The sequence below is a fragment of the Equus caballus genome, chromosome 9 (genome assembly GCF_041296265.1).
Source record: "Equus caballus isolate H_3958 breed thoroughbred chromosome 9, TB-T2T, whole genome shotgun sequence".
Taxonomy (NCBI): Eukaryota; Metazoa; Chordata; class Mammalia; order Perissodactyla; family Equidae; genus Equus; species Equus caballus.
The window spans coordinates 98,169,078-98,184,606 of record NC_091692.1 but is presented as its reverse complement, the minus strand read 5'-3'; the positions used below and the strand labels follow the sequence as shown (position 1 = coordinate 98,184,606).

The window sequence follows — 15,529 nt, the reverse complement described above, 5'->3', positions numbered from 1 at the left end:
CCCGCTCCCCAAACCCTCCCCATACCTCCACCTTTCACAGAAGCCACCCCTCTGGATCTACCTGAGCATCCCCACAAGGCCCCCGCGGCCACACAATGCCCCAGAGACTTGCAGCTGCCTTCCCCAGGGTCCCCATCCCCAACCTGGGGGAAGAGGCGAGAAGGGACGGCCCAGGGAGGCCGTGCTCCCAGCAGGGAGAGCCACAGACATCACCGGGGGAGGGCCAGCTCCTGGGCTAAGCCCCCACCACCTGGCCAGCCCTTCCTGTCATCTCCCTCACCGCTCACGGGAGCCAGGCAGCCTCGTGGAGACACATACCGGAGGCACGCACAGTGGGGCACAGACATGCTTGTGCTCAAACAACGGCGCTGGGGGCGGCAGGCATGGCCCCAGTTACCTGCAGGGCTCAAGGTTCCTGGGGGCCAGAGCCGAGCCGGCGCTTCTCTTCTCCTTGGCCTGCAGGTTCCGGGGCAGCTGGACGCCCACGGTGCAGCTGATGCGCAGCAGGAGCGCCACAAACAGCTGGGGGTAGAGCTCCAGCACCGCAGGCCCGGACGCCGGAGCTGAGGTGACCTCGCGCAGCGCACAGGTGGCCTGGGGACAGGGGCTGCCTCAGGCTCACCATCCCTCTGGGGCCATTTCTAATGAGGCCGGCCACAGTGAAGGCTGAGCCCTGACCTCAGGACCCGAACTAGCCCAATGCCCCTTCAGCATGCACCCCGGGCATCGAGGGTCTTGGTTCTGGGGAGAAGTGCATCCCGGAGGGGGGTGCAGCCCACCAGCTTGGCCTCAGGGCAGGAGCAGCATGGGGACCGTGGGGCGCAGCCTTGGGACCAGCCTCTGACCAGCTGCTCTTAGTCCTCAGAAGGGAGGAGGAAATTCTTACAGCTGCTTTACTGCCGAAAACGTTGCCAAGCCGGGTTTATTTTTTTTCCGTAGGATGAAACACAGTGCTCTCCCTTGGGGACCAACACCTGTGGGGCCTTTACGAGCCTAGGCTCGGAGCTGGCCAGCTCTGGTGCCCCAGTCAGCGGCCAGGTGCCTGTGGGGTGGCCCCCAGGCCACCTGTGGGGTCCTCCCCCCAGCACTGATGCAGCCCCTTGCCAAGCCCCCTCAAAAAGCCGAGAGAAGGGAGAACGGGGCCCCCACTCACTGCGAGGGGCAGCAGCGTGGCCACGCGGTCAGGAGAGCAGCTCAGCAGGCAGGCCCGGCTCTCTTTGAATGGGACGTCTCTGCTCATCTTCTCCAGGAGCAGCCCCAGGACCTGCGTGGTGAGGCTGGGCTCCACGGCCAGTGCCCGCCACAGGGTGCAGGTGTGGCTGGAGCAGGATGGGAGGATGGTCACATTGAGGCCACTATCAGCCCCAGCTCCATGCCCTCAGACATGCCCACCAGACTCAGCTCCAGCCAGACAGGAAACGCCATCCTGACCTAAGATCTGAACTCATCCCTTCCTCTGACCCCAGGGGTCCTTAAACAGGCTGCCGAGTAGTGAGCAGGGCTGGTGATACAGGGCAGGGAGAAGCTCTCAGCCTTACAGAGGGCCTGGGGGAGTGGGAGGGGTCCCCTTGGAGCCGTTGGAAGCAAGCACTAGCCTTTCTGGAGGAGGCAGCATCACCACAGCCTCAGGAGCACCTACAAATCATGTTTCCAGAGCAATGAGCAGTACGCGGCCGATGAGAACCAGGCACATGTGAAGTTGGCCCCGTAAGTGAGGTCCACGGAGCCCATGCACAGAGGTGCTCAGACATGGGACGTGGCTGTGCTGGCTGTGTTCACAGAGAAGTGACAACCATCAAACAGGAACTGGAAATTCTAAAAATAGACGCAGCAAATTTGAAAGAGAACAAATAGCCCTTTAGAAATGAGATGTGTAACATGATGCTTGGTGGACGTACTTGGTACCAGCCTCGATACAGCAGGAGAGAGAAATAACAAACTGGAAGATAAATGGAAGAAATTACCCAGAAACCAGCACAGAGAAAGATCACGGAAACTGAGAAGACAGAACAAGAGATGCGGGCGGTGAAACAAAATGTCTGACCAATGTTTGGGGGGCATCCGGGAAGCAGAGGAGAGAGAGAGTATCTGAAAAATGTTCAGAACTGACATCAGGCTCAAGAAGCCCAGCTGCCACCCAGCAGAAGGAAGGGAAAGAAGCCACCCGGAGCCCACGCCCAGGGTGTGCGGGTGGCAACAAGGGAACGTCGTGCGCACATCGGAGGAGAGCCAGCGACTTCCTCTGAAATGGCAGCACTGTTTAGACTACAGATGCTGGAAAACAACCATGTGGGTCCTACACGCACTAAAAGAAAATACTTGCCAAACTAGAAATCCAGCTCTACAAAAACAACATTCAAGGATGGCCAAATAAAGACACTTTCAGGGAACGGAAGCGGAGAGTTGACCACCAGCAGACCTCACCAAGGACATTCTGCAGGGTGCGCTGCAGGCAGAAAGGTGACGGAGACCGAGCTGCAGGACTGAAGAGCAAAGACCCCAGTGCTCAGTGTGGACAGACGCACACGCACCAGGGCGGCGAGGACACGAGCACTGGCAGGGACACAGGGTACGCGTGCAGCTCAACTGCTGGGCGCCGTCCACCTGTGCCCACAGCAGGGGCCCGCAAACTCTGGAGACACTTGCCACATGGTTTCCAGGCCTTGGGTGGCTCTGCTGTGGTGGAACGAAGCGACCACAGGCCCCACTGGGCACAGAGACGGGCAAGCTGGACCAACAAAACTGCACTTAAGGTCACTGAAATCAGGGTCTCACATGATTTCATATCAGTGCAATATTCTTCTTCAGTTTTTTTTAACCACGTATAAGTGTAAAACCCATTCTTAGCCCACAGGTTGTACAGAAACAGGTGGTGGACAGGACTGCGCCGATCCCTGACCTAGGGCAATTCCACTCCTATAAACAGACAGTGTGGTGCTCACAGCAACACCGCACAGCGGGAAAAGAACGACGAGAGCCCCGTGCACCCAGACAACGTGTTGTGTAAAGGAAGCTAGAAGAAAATTATGTGATTCCATTTACACTGAGTTCAAGATCAGGCAAAATGCATCTCTGGTGACAGCAGTCAGACAGCGGTGACCTTTCAGGAAGTTTCAGCCGAGGGGTGCACGGGAGCCCACTGGGGGCTGACTCTCCTCCGTCTCCCCTGGGGAGAGGCCAGGCCCACAGCAGGGGAGCTCGTGGGCCAATCACAGCGCGTGCGCGCCTCTGTGTGTAAGCTGTGCCTCCATGGGAAGGGAGCAAGGGAGGAGCGGAGGGCAGGGCAGTGAACCTGTGGCAGGGCCGCATGCACCCTCTGCATCAAGGATTCCTGATGACGACTGATTGTGGGCGCAGAGGCCCGGGCCGCCTGCAGGGTGCGAGCTCAGCTTCATGAGGTGTGACTTTTAGGGCAACCACTAAACGAACAGAAACAGAGCGTACAACTTCCAAATCAACTGAGTGGAAAAGTGAAAGTACGAAACAGACCCTGTGAAGTTCAAAAAGAGAAAGAAAGAAGATGAAGCACAAAGAGCAGTGAGACGGGCACAGACCCAGCCAGCGGGTGTGACCCACCCACAGCAGCAGGAGAGGAGTGCGGCCACCGCTCGGCCCAGAGCAAGGCTGCTGCGCCAACGGGGAGGAGCCACCAGGCGAGCGCTAACCAAAAATGCACCCCCGCAAAGGGCGTGCCAGGAGAGCAGAGGCGCCGCCCCAGAGAGACGAGACACCGTAAACTGTGGGCACCTGGCAGCACCCCTCCAAGCATCTGAGTCAAAGCAGAGCTGACAGGAGTAAAGGGCCAGCCACCCCCTCCCCGACAAGGGTCTCCCCACAGCAGGGACGGCACAGAAAGGCAGGACCAGCAGGCCCTGCACCCTGGAGATGCCGGGACCACAGCAATGGCCACAGGTGGCCTCGGCACAGGTCAAGGTGCCCCGGGGGCGCTGAGGGAGACAGGAAAGACAGAGACAGGCCCCAGGCGCGGAGAAGTCCCGCCCTTCAAGGGTCACTGCTGGGAGCTCAGGAGCTGGGAGTGTGGGCTGGGGAACACGCGGTACACGGGGGTCGAGGACCCTTCCCTGGCTCAAAGATGGGGCCTGGCCGAGGGGTCCGCTTACAGATGATGCGACACCCCACAGAGAACAGGCTCTGGAGACTGCATGGCAGAGCCTGTGAGAGCCAGCCAAGGGCACCCACTGACACCGGGGGCCGACAGAGTGCCTGCTGGGCAGCACTGGGCCCACTGAGGGCAGGCACAGCAACCCCCGGCCAGGGCCTGTCTCCCTCCCAGCCTAGACCCCGGGGACGCGCAGGCTCCCACGCAGAGGAGCTGGGGTGCAAAGGCAGGCAGCGCCCCGTCCACCCCAGCAGGCTGGCAGGCACTGGGTACCTGTCAAAGGGCAGGGGGCTGCCCAGGAGGCTGGAGACCACGGCCGTGCGGTGCTGGGACGCCAGGAGGTACACGCTGTGCTGTGCAGCCTGCAGGACATACTCCTCTCGGGTCTCCTGGAGCTTGGAGCGCAGCACACTCACGATCTCGGGCACCTGCAGGCAGATGGCCACGGCGGTCAGGCCAGACACACCCCTACGCCAGGAGCTGTCCCGCTGTGGCCAGAGCACAGCAACCAGCCGTGTGCCCACTCGCCAGGTCCGTGGGGCAGGCAGTCCTGTGAGACCCAGAGCTCCCTGCTGCTGGCCCCAACAAGGGGAGAAGGCGGAGCCCGGCACCCCAGGGACCCAGCAGCTGACAAGCTGGAGGACTGGAACAAGGACACAGATTCCACGCGGGAAGTGACAAGAGCCCAAGGGGGCCCCCTGCGCAGCAGAGGAGCTGCTGAGGCACTTGTGCAGCCGGGGTTTGTGTGGAGCACAGAGCACAGGAGGGGAAGGCCACTGGGGTGAGCACAGAGACCAGCACGCCCCAGAGGCCTCACAGTCCCAGGCAGGGTGACCCAGCCTCCTGCTGCTGGAGGCAAGACACCCACAGCTGCTCTCTGCTCCCACACAACCTCCTGTGCTGAGCGAGGAGGTGAGCAGTGGGCAGGGGACAGGGAGGACAGGGAAGGGGAGACCCAATCCCACACTGAGGCTGGAGCTGGGCCAGGAGAGGGGGCGCTGTGGCCTCAGGCGGGTTTGCAGGCTGCTGCTGCTGCAGAAGCCAGATGGGGTAACAAGGGCCAGAGAGAGGCAGGCAGAGAGAGGCAGGCAGAGCGAGGCTGCAGGCGGCCCATCCCCCAGCCTGGGAATCTCCCAAGCCCACCTGGGTCCAGTGGCCCAGCTCCACAGCCCCTGACCGGCCTCCAGCTGGCCCAGCATGGCAAGCAGACCCTGTTCCGGGTCCCTCATGTGCCCATTGTGGGTGCTGCTCCAACCACAGTGAGCGCCTCCACCCTCACTGCCAAGGCCTCACAGCTGGAAGACACCGCAGTCTGAGGTGAAAACAGACGAGACGGCACCACAGGGACACAGTCCCCTGGACAGGGGCAGCTGGCAGATGTGAGCTCCGCCAAGCCCTCAGTTCCTGGGCAGGGTTGGCCAAGGAACCCACCTGATGGCCTGGGCAGCAGGACCGGTGAGGGGGCACTGGCTGTGGGTCCGATGGTGGAAACTTCCAGGCCAGGCCCACTCCTGCTCATGCAGTGGAATGGCTTGCAACGGCATAGGGGGGACATGGGTGTGGTTCTCAGCCGGGGAGGAGGTGGAGGGGGCTGTGTGTCCAGGGCAAGGTCCCAGTCCCCCGGTGCTGCCAGGGACAGGACAGAGCCCCCAACCTGGGCTGCAGGGAGAGGTGCTGACGCTGCCATTTCTCAAAGGATTTGTAGACATAATGACACTTTTCTTCCTATGACCCCGAGTTCAGCGAGTGGATTACTCAACTCACATGCACAGCCCCCTGGCACCAGCACCCTCCTCTTAACAAGCCGGACCTCTCTGTCCCGTGCTATGCTCTGCCGGCCCGGCCCCTTGTCTGGGCCCAGCTCCGTCCCCCTGACAAGACGGCTGCCACAGGTCTGCAGAGTTTGCTTGTTGCCACATTAACACTCTCCGGATTCCTGGCTTAGTGAGTCTTGGTGGCAAGGAGGTGTTGGCCTTGGAGAAGTCTTCTCTGCACCAGCTGAGCCAGGGTCTTGCTCCTTTGTCCGCCAGCTGGGGACATACATGGACAGACAGCTAGGCTCTTCCCGTCCATTCTCACCACCGAAGCGGTACAGACCCACTGAGGCAAGTGGGAGGAGTGCCCCTCCGTCCTCCTGGGCTCCCGGCCGTGAGGGGGCAGCCATCCCCTGCAGGCATGTGGGCCTGGATGACCGTGAGTGGACGCCTTGCAAGAGCACTGGGTCACCTCCATGGTTATGAGTCCCCTCGACTTTCCCATCTCTCTTGCATTAATGCTGGTGGGACCAACGTTCCTGCAGAAACCCACCCGTTTCACGGCGGTTTCCAGCGCACCGGACGCTGCTCGTGACAGGCTTCATTATTGGTCAAGTCTCTTATGTGCACAGTCTTCTCCCTTCTTCACTTTGCATTTGGCTTTTGTGGATGTTGGCTCTGTTCCCATGACTTGTCTTGTCAAAGGTATTTCTTTATAATTGTTTCAGTGGTTTATGTATCTTCTCTAATATTTTCTTTGCTTTTGCATATTTTTTTCAACAGCTGGAAGACACTGGTAAACGTGAGCAGCTTGAATCTACGCTTCTCGTGAACTGGGACAAAGGTGTCCCGGTACTTAGATGTGGAGGGACCTCAGCTGGCGTCTGCACCAGGTTCCTGGCTTCCCTGGACTGGTGAGCAAGGTCTCTCCAGCCCCAGGACACGGGTCTGCATTCCAGCTGCCCACAGTGCAGGGTTCAGCCTGTGCCCTTCAGCTTCCGGCTGTCCCAGGCCCCCTTTACCAAGCGGGCACCCGTGCCCCTGGGCTGTGGCTCGCCCACTTCACAGTGAGCGACTGCAGGGGCTCCTACAGCTGTCTGTCACACTTGCCACACTTGTCACACTTCTTCGCAACAGCTTCACTGAGGTATGATTCACACGCCACATGGCTCACCCATTGTAAGTGTGCAATTCAGTGGTTGTTAGCGCATTCACAGGCTTGTGTAACCATCACCACTATCAATTTTAGAACATTTCCATCACCCCAAAAAGAAACCTCATGCCCCGCTCCCCCTCCCCCAGCTCCTGGCAACCATTTATCCACTTTCTGTCTCTATGGATTTGCCTGTTCTGGATATTTCATATGAAAGGTCTCATACTCTCTGTGGCCTTTCGTGACTAGTGTCTTTCACTTTGCACAATGCTGTCACGGTTCGTCCACATTGTAGCATGTGTCAGTACTGCATTCATTTTTGTTGCTGAATAATATCCCATTGTGTGGAGAGATCGCATTTTATTTGTTCATGTATTAATTGGACACTTGGGCTGTTCCCATTATTTGGCTCCTATGGATAATGCTGCTGTGAGCATTTGTGTGCGAGTCTTTCTGTGGATGTTTCCATTTCTCTTGGGTACATGCCTAGGAACTGCTGGGTCATGTGCTGACTCTGGGTTTAACTTTCTAAGGAACCGCCCGACATTTCTGCAGCAGAGGCTCCATTTCCCATTCTCACCTGCTGTTTTTAAAGTGAGTCTATCCTTTCCTGTTTCCTTGGCTTCCTCTGCACATTCCCTCCAACCCATGGAAGGCCCTTCTCCCACTTCCGACACAGCTGAGGGCAGGGGCCCACTGTGGGGTCCCGTCCTGCCCTCTGCACCCAGTTTTACAACGTGCTCTGTTTTACCATCATTGTGTGTTGGGGGTAAGCGGTGATCAGTCCAGTCACATGTCACCTGCAAGGACCACATTTTCTGATTCAAGCTTAGATAAATTCAAAGTCACAGTGTCCAGGTGTCTCTAGGAGGTCCCCCTGCCAAGGTCTCTAGGGCTGTAAAGAGAATGGTGGCCTGCCATGACCCCATGGACACAAGATGCTAGCATGCCACGTCACCAGTGAGACTGAGGTGGCACAGTGCAGACACACTCCAAGTACAAGCCTGGGGATCAGGAACACCATGCCCATGGGTGGGGTGTAGTGAGCATCATGTCTGTGAACCCGAGCTGGGAAGGAGACGGCTCAGCAGCTCCACTGTGCACAAAGTAGCACTGAGAGCTCAGTACCGGCTCAGTGTGCCAGGCCCTGGAGCAGCCTGGCTCTGTCAAAAACGGGTGGGCCCCAAAGCCATAAACTCCTAGAAGAAAACAGGGGAAAAGCTTCATGACATTGAGTTTGGGAATGATTTCTTGGATATAATACCAAAAACACAGGCAACAAAAGCAAAAATAGACATATGGGACTTCATCAAACATAGAAACTTTTATGCGTCAAAGGACGCAATAAACAGAGTGAAAAGGCAACCTACAACATGGGAGGAAATATTTGCAAATCATATATCTGATAAGGGGTGAATATCCAGAATATGGAAAGAACTCCTACAACTCAATAACCAGAAAAAATTAAATAACATGATTTAAAAATGAGCAAAGGACATGAATAAATGTTTCTCCAAAGAAGAAATACAAATGGTCAACAGGTACATGAAAAGGTGCTCACCATCACTCATCATCAGGGAAATGCAAATCAAAACCACAATGAGAGATCACCTCACACTTGTTAGAATGGCTGTTATCAAAAAGACAAGAGACGGGCCAGCCCTGGTGGCCTAGTGGTTGAGTTTGGCATGCTCTTTGGCAGCCCAAGTTTGGTGCCCAGGTGTGGACCTACAGCACTCATCTGTCAGGGGCCATGCTGTAGCAGCAGCTCACATACAAAAAGAGGAAGATTGGCAGGAGGTGTTAGCTCAGGGTGAATCTTCCTCAGGAAAAAAAAAAAAAAAGACAAGACATAAATGCTAGCAAGGATGTGGAGAAATGGGAACCCTGGTGCACTGTTGGTGGGAATGTAAACTGGTGCAGCCACTCTGGGAAACAGTATGGAGGTTCCTCAAAAAATTCAAAATATAAATACCATATGATCCAGCAATCCCACTTCCAGGTATTTATCAAAAAGGACAGAAAACAGGATCTCGAAGCAATATTTATATGTCCATGTTCATAGCATTATTCACAATAGTCAAGAGATGGAAGCAACCCAAGTGTCTACTGAGGGAAGACTGGGTAAACTACATGAGGTGTACACATACACACACCGGGGCCACGAGCAGCTGCTGTCTCCAGCCTGGACCGGCCCCTCCACCTGCAAAGAGCCACCAGAGCACCTTTCTACCCCTCAAATCCAAACTGGGGAGCCCCAGTGAATGCAAAATATAATCCACATAACCCAACCTTTGCTCAGCACACCCTGACTATCACGGCTGTGCCCTCTGTCCTCACCCTCCTGCCATGCTTCCCTCCCAGGTCCTGACTCTGCCAGCAGCTCCACACCTCAGCCCTGGCCAAGGGCCCTGTGAAGACACACTTGCCTTCTCCAGGCTTTCCCCCACACTCAGCTCCCTTGGCACACGGCCCTTCCACCGATGATCTTCCCTCTTCTCCATCAGCAAATTCCTGCTCATCCCCCCGACAAGATATTGGTGATATACATATATCCAACAGAGGACTTGTATTCAGAATATATAAACTACTGCTGTAAATCAATAGGAAGAACACAGACAACTCAGAAGAAAAATGGGCAAAAGGCTGGTATCCTCACAAAAGAGGACATCTATGTGCAAAAGTATCAACTTCATAAGCCACCAAGGAAATGAAAATTAAACGCTCATGTGAAGCCATTACACACCCCCTTGGAAAGGAAGGAAATACTGCTGGCAAGAATGCACGTGCCACAGCCTCACACGCTGCTGGTAGGAGGAGATCTGCCCCATGCCTGGTAACACCATCTGGCAGCCCTTGGGACAGCTGCTTGAGGGTATGTCCCCAGCCAAAATGTGCCCTCAGGTCCAAAGAACCCGGACTCTGGCAGCATGCCTCTGACAGCCAGACCTAGAACTGCCCAAGTGTTTGCTGAGGTCGGCTGAAGAACGAGCCGGGACACATTCACACAAAGGAGTGACTTGTGGATGAACCAAGCGCGAGCAGAGGCGACAACACGCATGATCTCATGCGGTAACACCAGGAGGGGCCAGACAGAAGGGCACTGATGGTATGATTTCATCTAAGTAAGGTAGGTGGAAATTAATAGGAGAAACCTCAACGAAACTGGAGTCCGGAAGGCCTGCAGGGGGAGTGCTCACACCCCATCACACGCCATCAATTACACTGAACAGGAAGAGACAGATATTTGCATCTCCCACAGGAAGTACAACTACTTTACTACTGAAGGAAGATTTCTCTCCCCACTTAGCAGCAGCCCAGCCAATGGGAAACACCGCAACTCAGCCAATGAGAAATACTGCAGCTCAGCCAATGAGAAACACCGCATCTCAGCCAATGAGAAATGCCACAGCTCAGCCAATGAGAGATGCTGCAGCTCAGCCAATGAGAAGGCATTCCCACCCTGAACTGTTCCTCTCCCCCAATGGACTTTCCTTTAGAACAGCCCCTCCCTCTCTCCCTTTTTCTCTATAAAAGCAGCTCCCCTCCTTTGTTCTCTGGATTTGCCTACAGTTTGCCATAGCATGCATACCCCAAACTGCAATTCTTTCGGCTATGCCCAAATAAACTCATTTTCAGGATAAAATAACAGGCACATTTGCCTTTTAAGTTGACAGGTACAAACCAGGCCATACTCTGTACTGCGGGGAAGTGGTGGCACCCCCTGGGGCATCGACTGGGGGCAGAAGGGCTCAGGAGCTGTGGAATGCTCTGCTCCTGCATGTCAGGGTGAACTTCCTGGGCCCTGTACTTAGGACAAGTCCACTCACTTCTCTGCTGGTATGCTTCACTTCAACAGGGAACTTAAATCTCCCTCCAGGCACATGGACCTCGCCTGCTGTCTGCCTGGAAAGGACTCACAGGCATGCGTTCCAGGAGCCACCTGGCCCTTGGAGCCTCCCTCAGACCTACAAGAACCTAACCACAGGGCCGTGCTTTTCAGCTGTGGCTTCACATGCATCTGATGCAGAGCTGCTGCCAAGGCATGTTTGGGAACAACTATATGGACAGCCACCTGAGCTCACACCCAGAGAGGATGCTGAGGTGATAGGTTAATGGCAGGGCAGCACCTGGGTGTCCTGGGCACGGCATCTCTGGGCTAGCCTGCCGCAGAACCCTCCATGCAGGCTCCTGGTGACATCAGGTCTGTGACCTCGCCAAACACAGTAGCAGGGAGTTCAGCCAGCACCTGCCACCAGCTCAGTACACTTCCATACCTGCATTTTCCTTTCTATCTCCTTTTTTCCCCTTAATTTCTCAGGAGTTACTTTTGCCAAATTCTAACCTGTCTTCAAACAGAAGAGAAAGATTTGTCCCTATCAGGCCCACATGGATAGGGGCAGAGCAGGGGAGGGGAGTGGAGGGGGAGCCCCAACTTACCCCGCCTCCCACACCCCAGCCGAGACACCACTCATCGGCACCCCACCCAGACCAAGCCACACCCATGCCCCCACGAGCCTCACCTTCTCCAGGAGCATGTTGCCCCGCTCCTTCAGCAGGCTGTTGATCATGACGGTAGCAGCTCGGGAGCAGTTCTTGTCGGGATCTCCCAGGCCCTCAAACATGGTTAGCAAGAGGCTGATTAGCTGATCTGGTGGGAGGCGCTTCCCAATAATCTAGGAAGACGGTTGTGTCAGAACAGAGAGGGCAGCGTCAGCATCCCTTCCAGTCATAACATCCCAGGAGCCAAGCCTCTGGGAAGGGCTGACACCATTTCCCATCTCACATCCCACCTCCAGCCTTCCTCGCCCTTTTCCAGGCCCTGTGCGCCTTCAGGAGATCCTGCCAGAGTGCCAGGGTGGGGTGGTGCAGGAGCAATCTCCCAGCCTGGAGCCTGACTAGGCCTAGGACAGCCTTGAGGGCCTGCCAGGCTCAGGCCCCTGGAAGGCAGTCCCTGGGCAGCTGCAGGGTCCACGTCAGAGCACCCAGTGGGGTGGGCATCAAATGGAACAGCACCATCCTGGCTTGGGGGCTCATAGAATGGGCTAGGGGCAGCTTTCTTAACCCCTTGGAGCCAGCCTAGCTCCTGACCACACTCTCCCTGTTGGGCCTTGGTGGGAGGACCTGAGGGAGTGCAGGAAGATGACAGAGGAGGTGCTGGTCAGAGGTAGTCCAGACAGTTAGTTCACTGAGTAAAACTTGCCCATGCCCCCTGTCCCTGCACCTCAAGCCCACTGGCCCCATGTTGTGCCCATCCCGGAGGCCTGCAGAGCCCATGAAACGCACGGTGCTGCTGCCAGAGCCCCGCTCTGCCCCAAACAGTGCCGGTCCCCCTTCCCCTGGTGGTTGCTCCGGCAGGGACCTGGGCTATGCTGTGGCAGGTGTGAAGAAGGATAGCAGGGTCGGGGTGCACGAGGCCATCTTTGAGGGTGAGGAGCCGCTCAGCCACATCATCGCGGTAGTCTCGGGAGAAGCCTGCAGAAGGAGGAAGGAGCGTGGAGCTGGGTAGAGGCCTACCCTGGCCACCTGAGGCCCAGACTCTGCTCCTCATCCCTCCACACCTCTGCCCAGTCAGGGGCTCACCCTCATAGCCCAGCTGGAGGTAGAGCAGGGAGTAGACGCAGCTCACAGCCTCCTGGCGGGTGGCAGACCACAGGTCCGCACACCGTGGGGAGAACAGGCCGACAAGGAGGCCCAGGTTGTGGAAGGGCACCAGAGCCTGGAGAGGAAGATGGGGAGTTGACCTGAGGATACTGGGGAGGATGGCCAGAGAGGAGAGCTGGGGCCCTGAGGATGCCAGGGGTAGGCAGGTGGCACCTCCACCACCTGAACCCAGATATGGGCCAGAGTGCGGCCAGGAGGGCAGCCCCCATCCACGCAGCCCTGGGCCCTCCCTGTGGCCAGCACGGCCCCGGTAAGCTCCTCCTCCTGACAGGCAGGCCAGCCCACCCCCGGCTCACTGCACGCTCTCCACCCCTCCGCCCCGTGTGGGCTCCCCTGAGCTTAGCTCTGACCATACCCAAGTCTACCAGGGTCCATAAGAAAGGAGGAGGTGTGCGCAGGCAGAGGGACAATCCAGGGACTAAGAGGGAGCCCCAGAGGCAGCAGAGGGGGCAGGGCTCTGCTGATTCAGCCAACACCCGTGGATGTGCCCTCCCCTAGAAGGCAAACTCCTCGTTGGGTGAGGAGACTGCACGAGACCCCTTTCACCCTAACTGGGTCCTGGTCCCATCTTTCAGGGCCTTTTCTTCTCTCCTCAAATACGGAGCCTTCCCCACCCTGCTCTGGGCAAATGGCCTTGTATCCTTTTGCCCTGGGCCTGGCGACATCAGTTACCACCCCCAACACACACCCCTCCGTCTTCCTGCCTCGCCTGCCCCGTCGGCCCCCAACATGTGAGGCCTTCCTGGGGCGCACAGCTCTGCTGAGGGCTCGCCTGAAACCCCTCATCCCCCAAGTCACCAGTGTGGGAATTTCCAGTGGGAGAGAAGGCTGGAGCCTGGGACAAAGGACCACGGCGGACCAGCTGCTCTTCCTCTTAGCGAGGTCGCATCAACACACAAAGATGAACTCTAGCTGGACCGGGGTTACTTGAAAAACAGGCCACGAAAGAACTTGGGTGGGAAAAGCCCGTTTAAGCATGCACAGAAGGTGAACCATTGAGAGACACACCACAGATCTGGCCACATAAAGAATGAAAGTCCGAGTACATAAAAAAAAAAAAAAGATGAGAAAAAGCCTACAATCATCCTGATGGATGACAAAAAGATATCTGAAAACATCCAATATCTGTTCCTGATAAAACTCCTCATTGAAACAAATAGATGGATGCTTCCAGAACATGATAAAAATGAACGATGCCAACGAAATCAAGTATTGTGTTTAACAGTGAAACTCTGTGTAAAGCCTTAGACTGCCACCAGTTTTCACCTTGTTCTGGAAGTGCTAGATGACAGAAGGAACTAAGATGGATAACCGGTGGGGGGTAAGGCAAAATTATCAGATTTGTAAACGATATGATCATTTATCTGAAAAACATAAGAGAATTAACTAAAAATTCATTAGAAATAACAAAGGAATCTTATCAACTATGCAGTTTCTAAGTATCCAAAAAAATACATAGTTTTCCTACATACCAGCAATAAGCAATGATTAAGTAAAATTTAAGAAAAGTTACCCCGACAATGGCAACAAAACCTCTAAGTCAGAACATGCTACACAGAGCAACCGTCCAGTGTTTCTGAGGGGCCTGACAACCTGGATGGCAAGATCCATTATTAAAAGATGCTATTGCTCAACAAGTTAATCCATCAATTCCCATCAAAATTGCAACCGGACTATTTTAGGACTGTCAAGTTTATCCTAAAATCACCTGGACTAATGGCCTTGCAAGAACAACTGTTAGATTCCGAAAAGCATCACAATGAGGTCCTTAATCTCAGCAGACACTCAAGTGCGTGGTAAGCAAGCAGATCTTAGAACACGCCCCTCCCACCCACTCTGCCTCCCCAACAGCACGAACCATTTCCACAACATCCCGTGTGTGCACGTCCCTGCCTTTGCTCAGACCACTGCTTCTGTCTTGAATGCCCTCATCCTCCTTTCACACCAGATCCCCATCATCCTTTTCCACACTTGCGGAACACAGAGCACATTAGTCCCAGCTAACCCATGGGCTCCCGAGGACGAGGATGCCAGCAGATTCGACTCTGAGGGGCCCTGAGGACAATTCCTGGTCCAGATGGGTCCTCCATCCACATCTCCAGAAAGAGGATCATGGGCCTCGCTGGAATGCGGGATGAGCCAGGGCAGCAGCAGGAGGAAGGGTGCTCTGGGGCGAGGACTGCACACAGTGGTCCAAGCCAAGGGACCAGGCCCAGGGCCAGGGCAGTGGCTGTGTGAGCACCGCGGCTACTCACGCTGATGTGCAGGTGCTCCAGGAAGAAGCGCAGCAGGCAGGCGCTCAGGCCAAGCGCCCGTGTCCGCTCGTGGCCCCTCGGGGACTTGATCCACGGGCTCAGGTGCTGGGGAAGAGGGGGCTTCACACAGGCGCCAGCTCAGGCAACAGCCCAGGAAGCAGGAGCCTATGCACCATGGTGGGTCAGTGTCCCTGCCAGGCCACCCTTCCCTGCTGCAGGGACCAGCAACCAAGTCCCAGCAGGTCACCTGCCAGCTTGCCCTGCCCCGTCACTCTGTCCTGCTGGCCTGGCTCACAGACATGGCCACGCCAGGTGGACCCAGAGTGAGTCAGGCCTGCAGAGGAACAAGGTGTTCCTAGAAGCAGGCCGATCCTGCCCAGCCCACTGCAGTGCTGAAAGGGCAGGAAAAGATGCAGCACAGCCACCACCTGCCCATTCTGCCATCTTGATGGCCTCGGACAGCCAGGAGCTCACATCTGGGGCACCTGCAGGGTCTCTCCATCCCGGCACCATGCGATGGTGAGGGAGGAGAGAACAGGCTCCATCTAGGTCAGGGCCTGCCCCAGCTGCACACCTGTTCAGG

At 56.3% G+C, this 15,529-nt stretch overlaps 1 protein-coding gene across 46 annotated transcripts in view; it reads right to left on the bottom strand.

The window, feature by feature from the left end:
- Window positions 1–15,529, bottom strand: part of MROH1 (maestro heat like repeat family member 1) — a 99,834-nt gene that overhangs the window by 7,042 nt on the left and 77,263 nt on the right. For all 46 annotated transcript variants that reach the window (XR_002810562.2, XR_011421696.1, XR_011421697.1 and 43 more), the window contains 7 exons: window positions 14,947–15,051; window positions 12,611–12,746; window positions 12,390–12,502; window positions 11,551–11,703; window positions 4,394–4,548; window positions 1,154–1,319; window positions 398–594 (listed from right to left, as the gene is read on the bottom strand). Coding sequence is in view for 40 of the 46 variants with exons in the window: in XM_070222584.1 (XP_070078685.1) it covers window positions 398–594; window positions 1,154–1,319; window positions 4,394–4,548; window positions 11,551–11,703; window positions 12,390–12,502; window positions 12,611–12,746; window positions 14,947–15,051 (1,025 nt within the window). In the remaining 6 variants the exon portion in view is untranslated. The remainder of the gene's footprint in view (window positions 1–397; window positions 595–1,153; window positions 1,320–4,393; window positions 4,549–11,550; window positions 11,704–12,389; window positions 12,503–12,610; window positions 12,747–14,946; window positions 15,052–15,529) is intronic.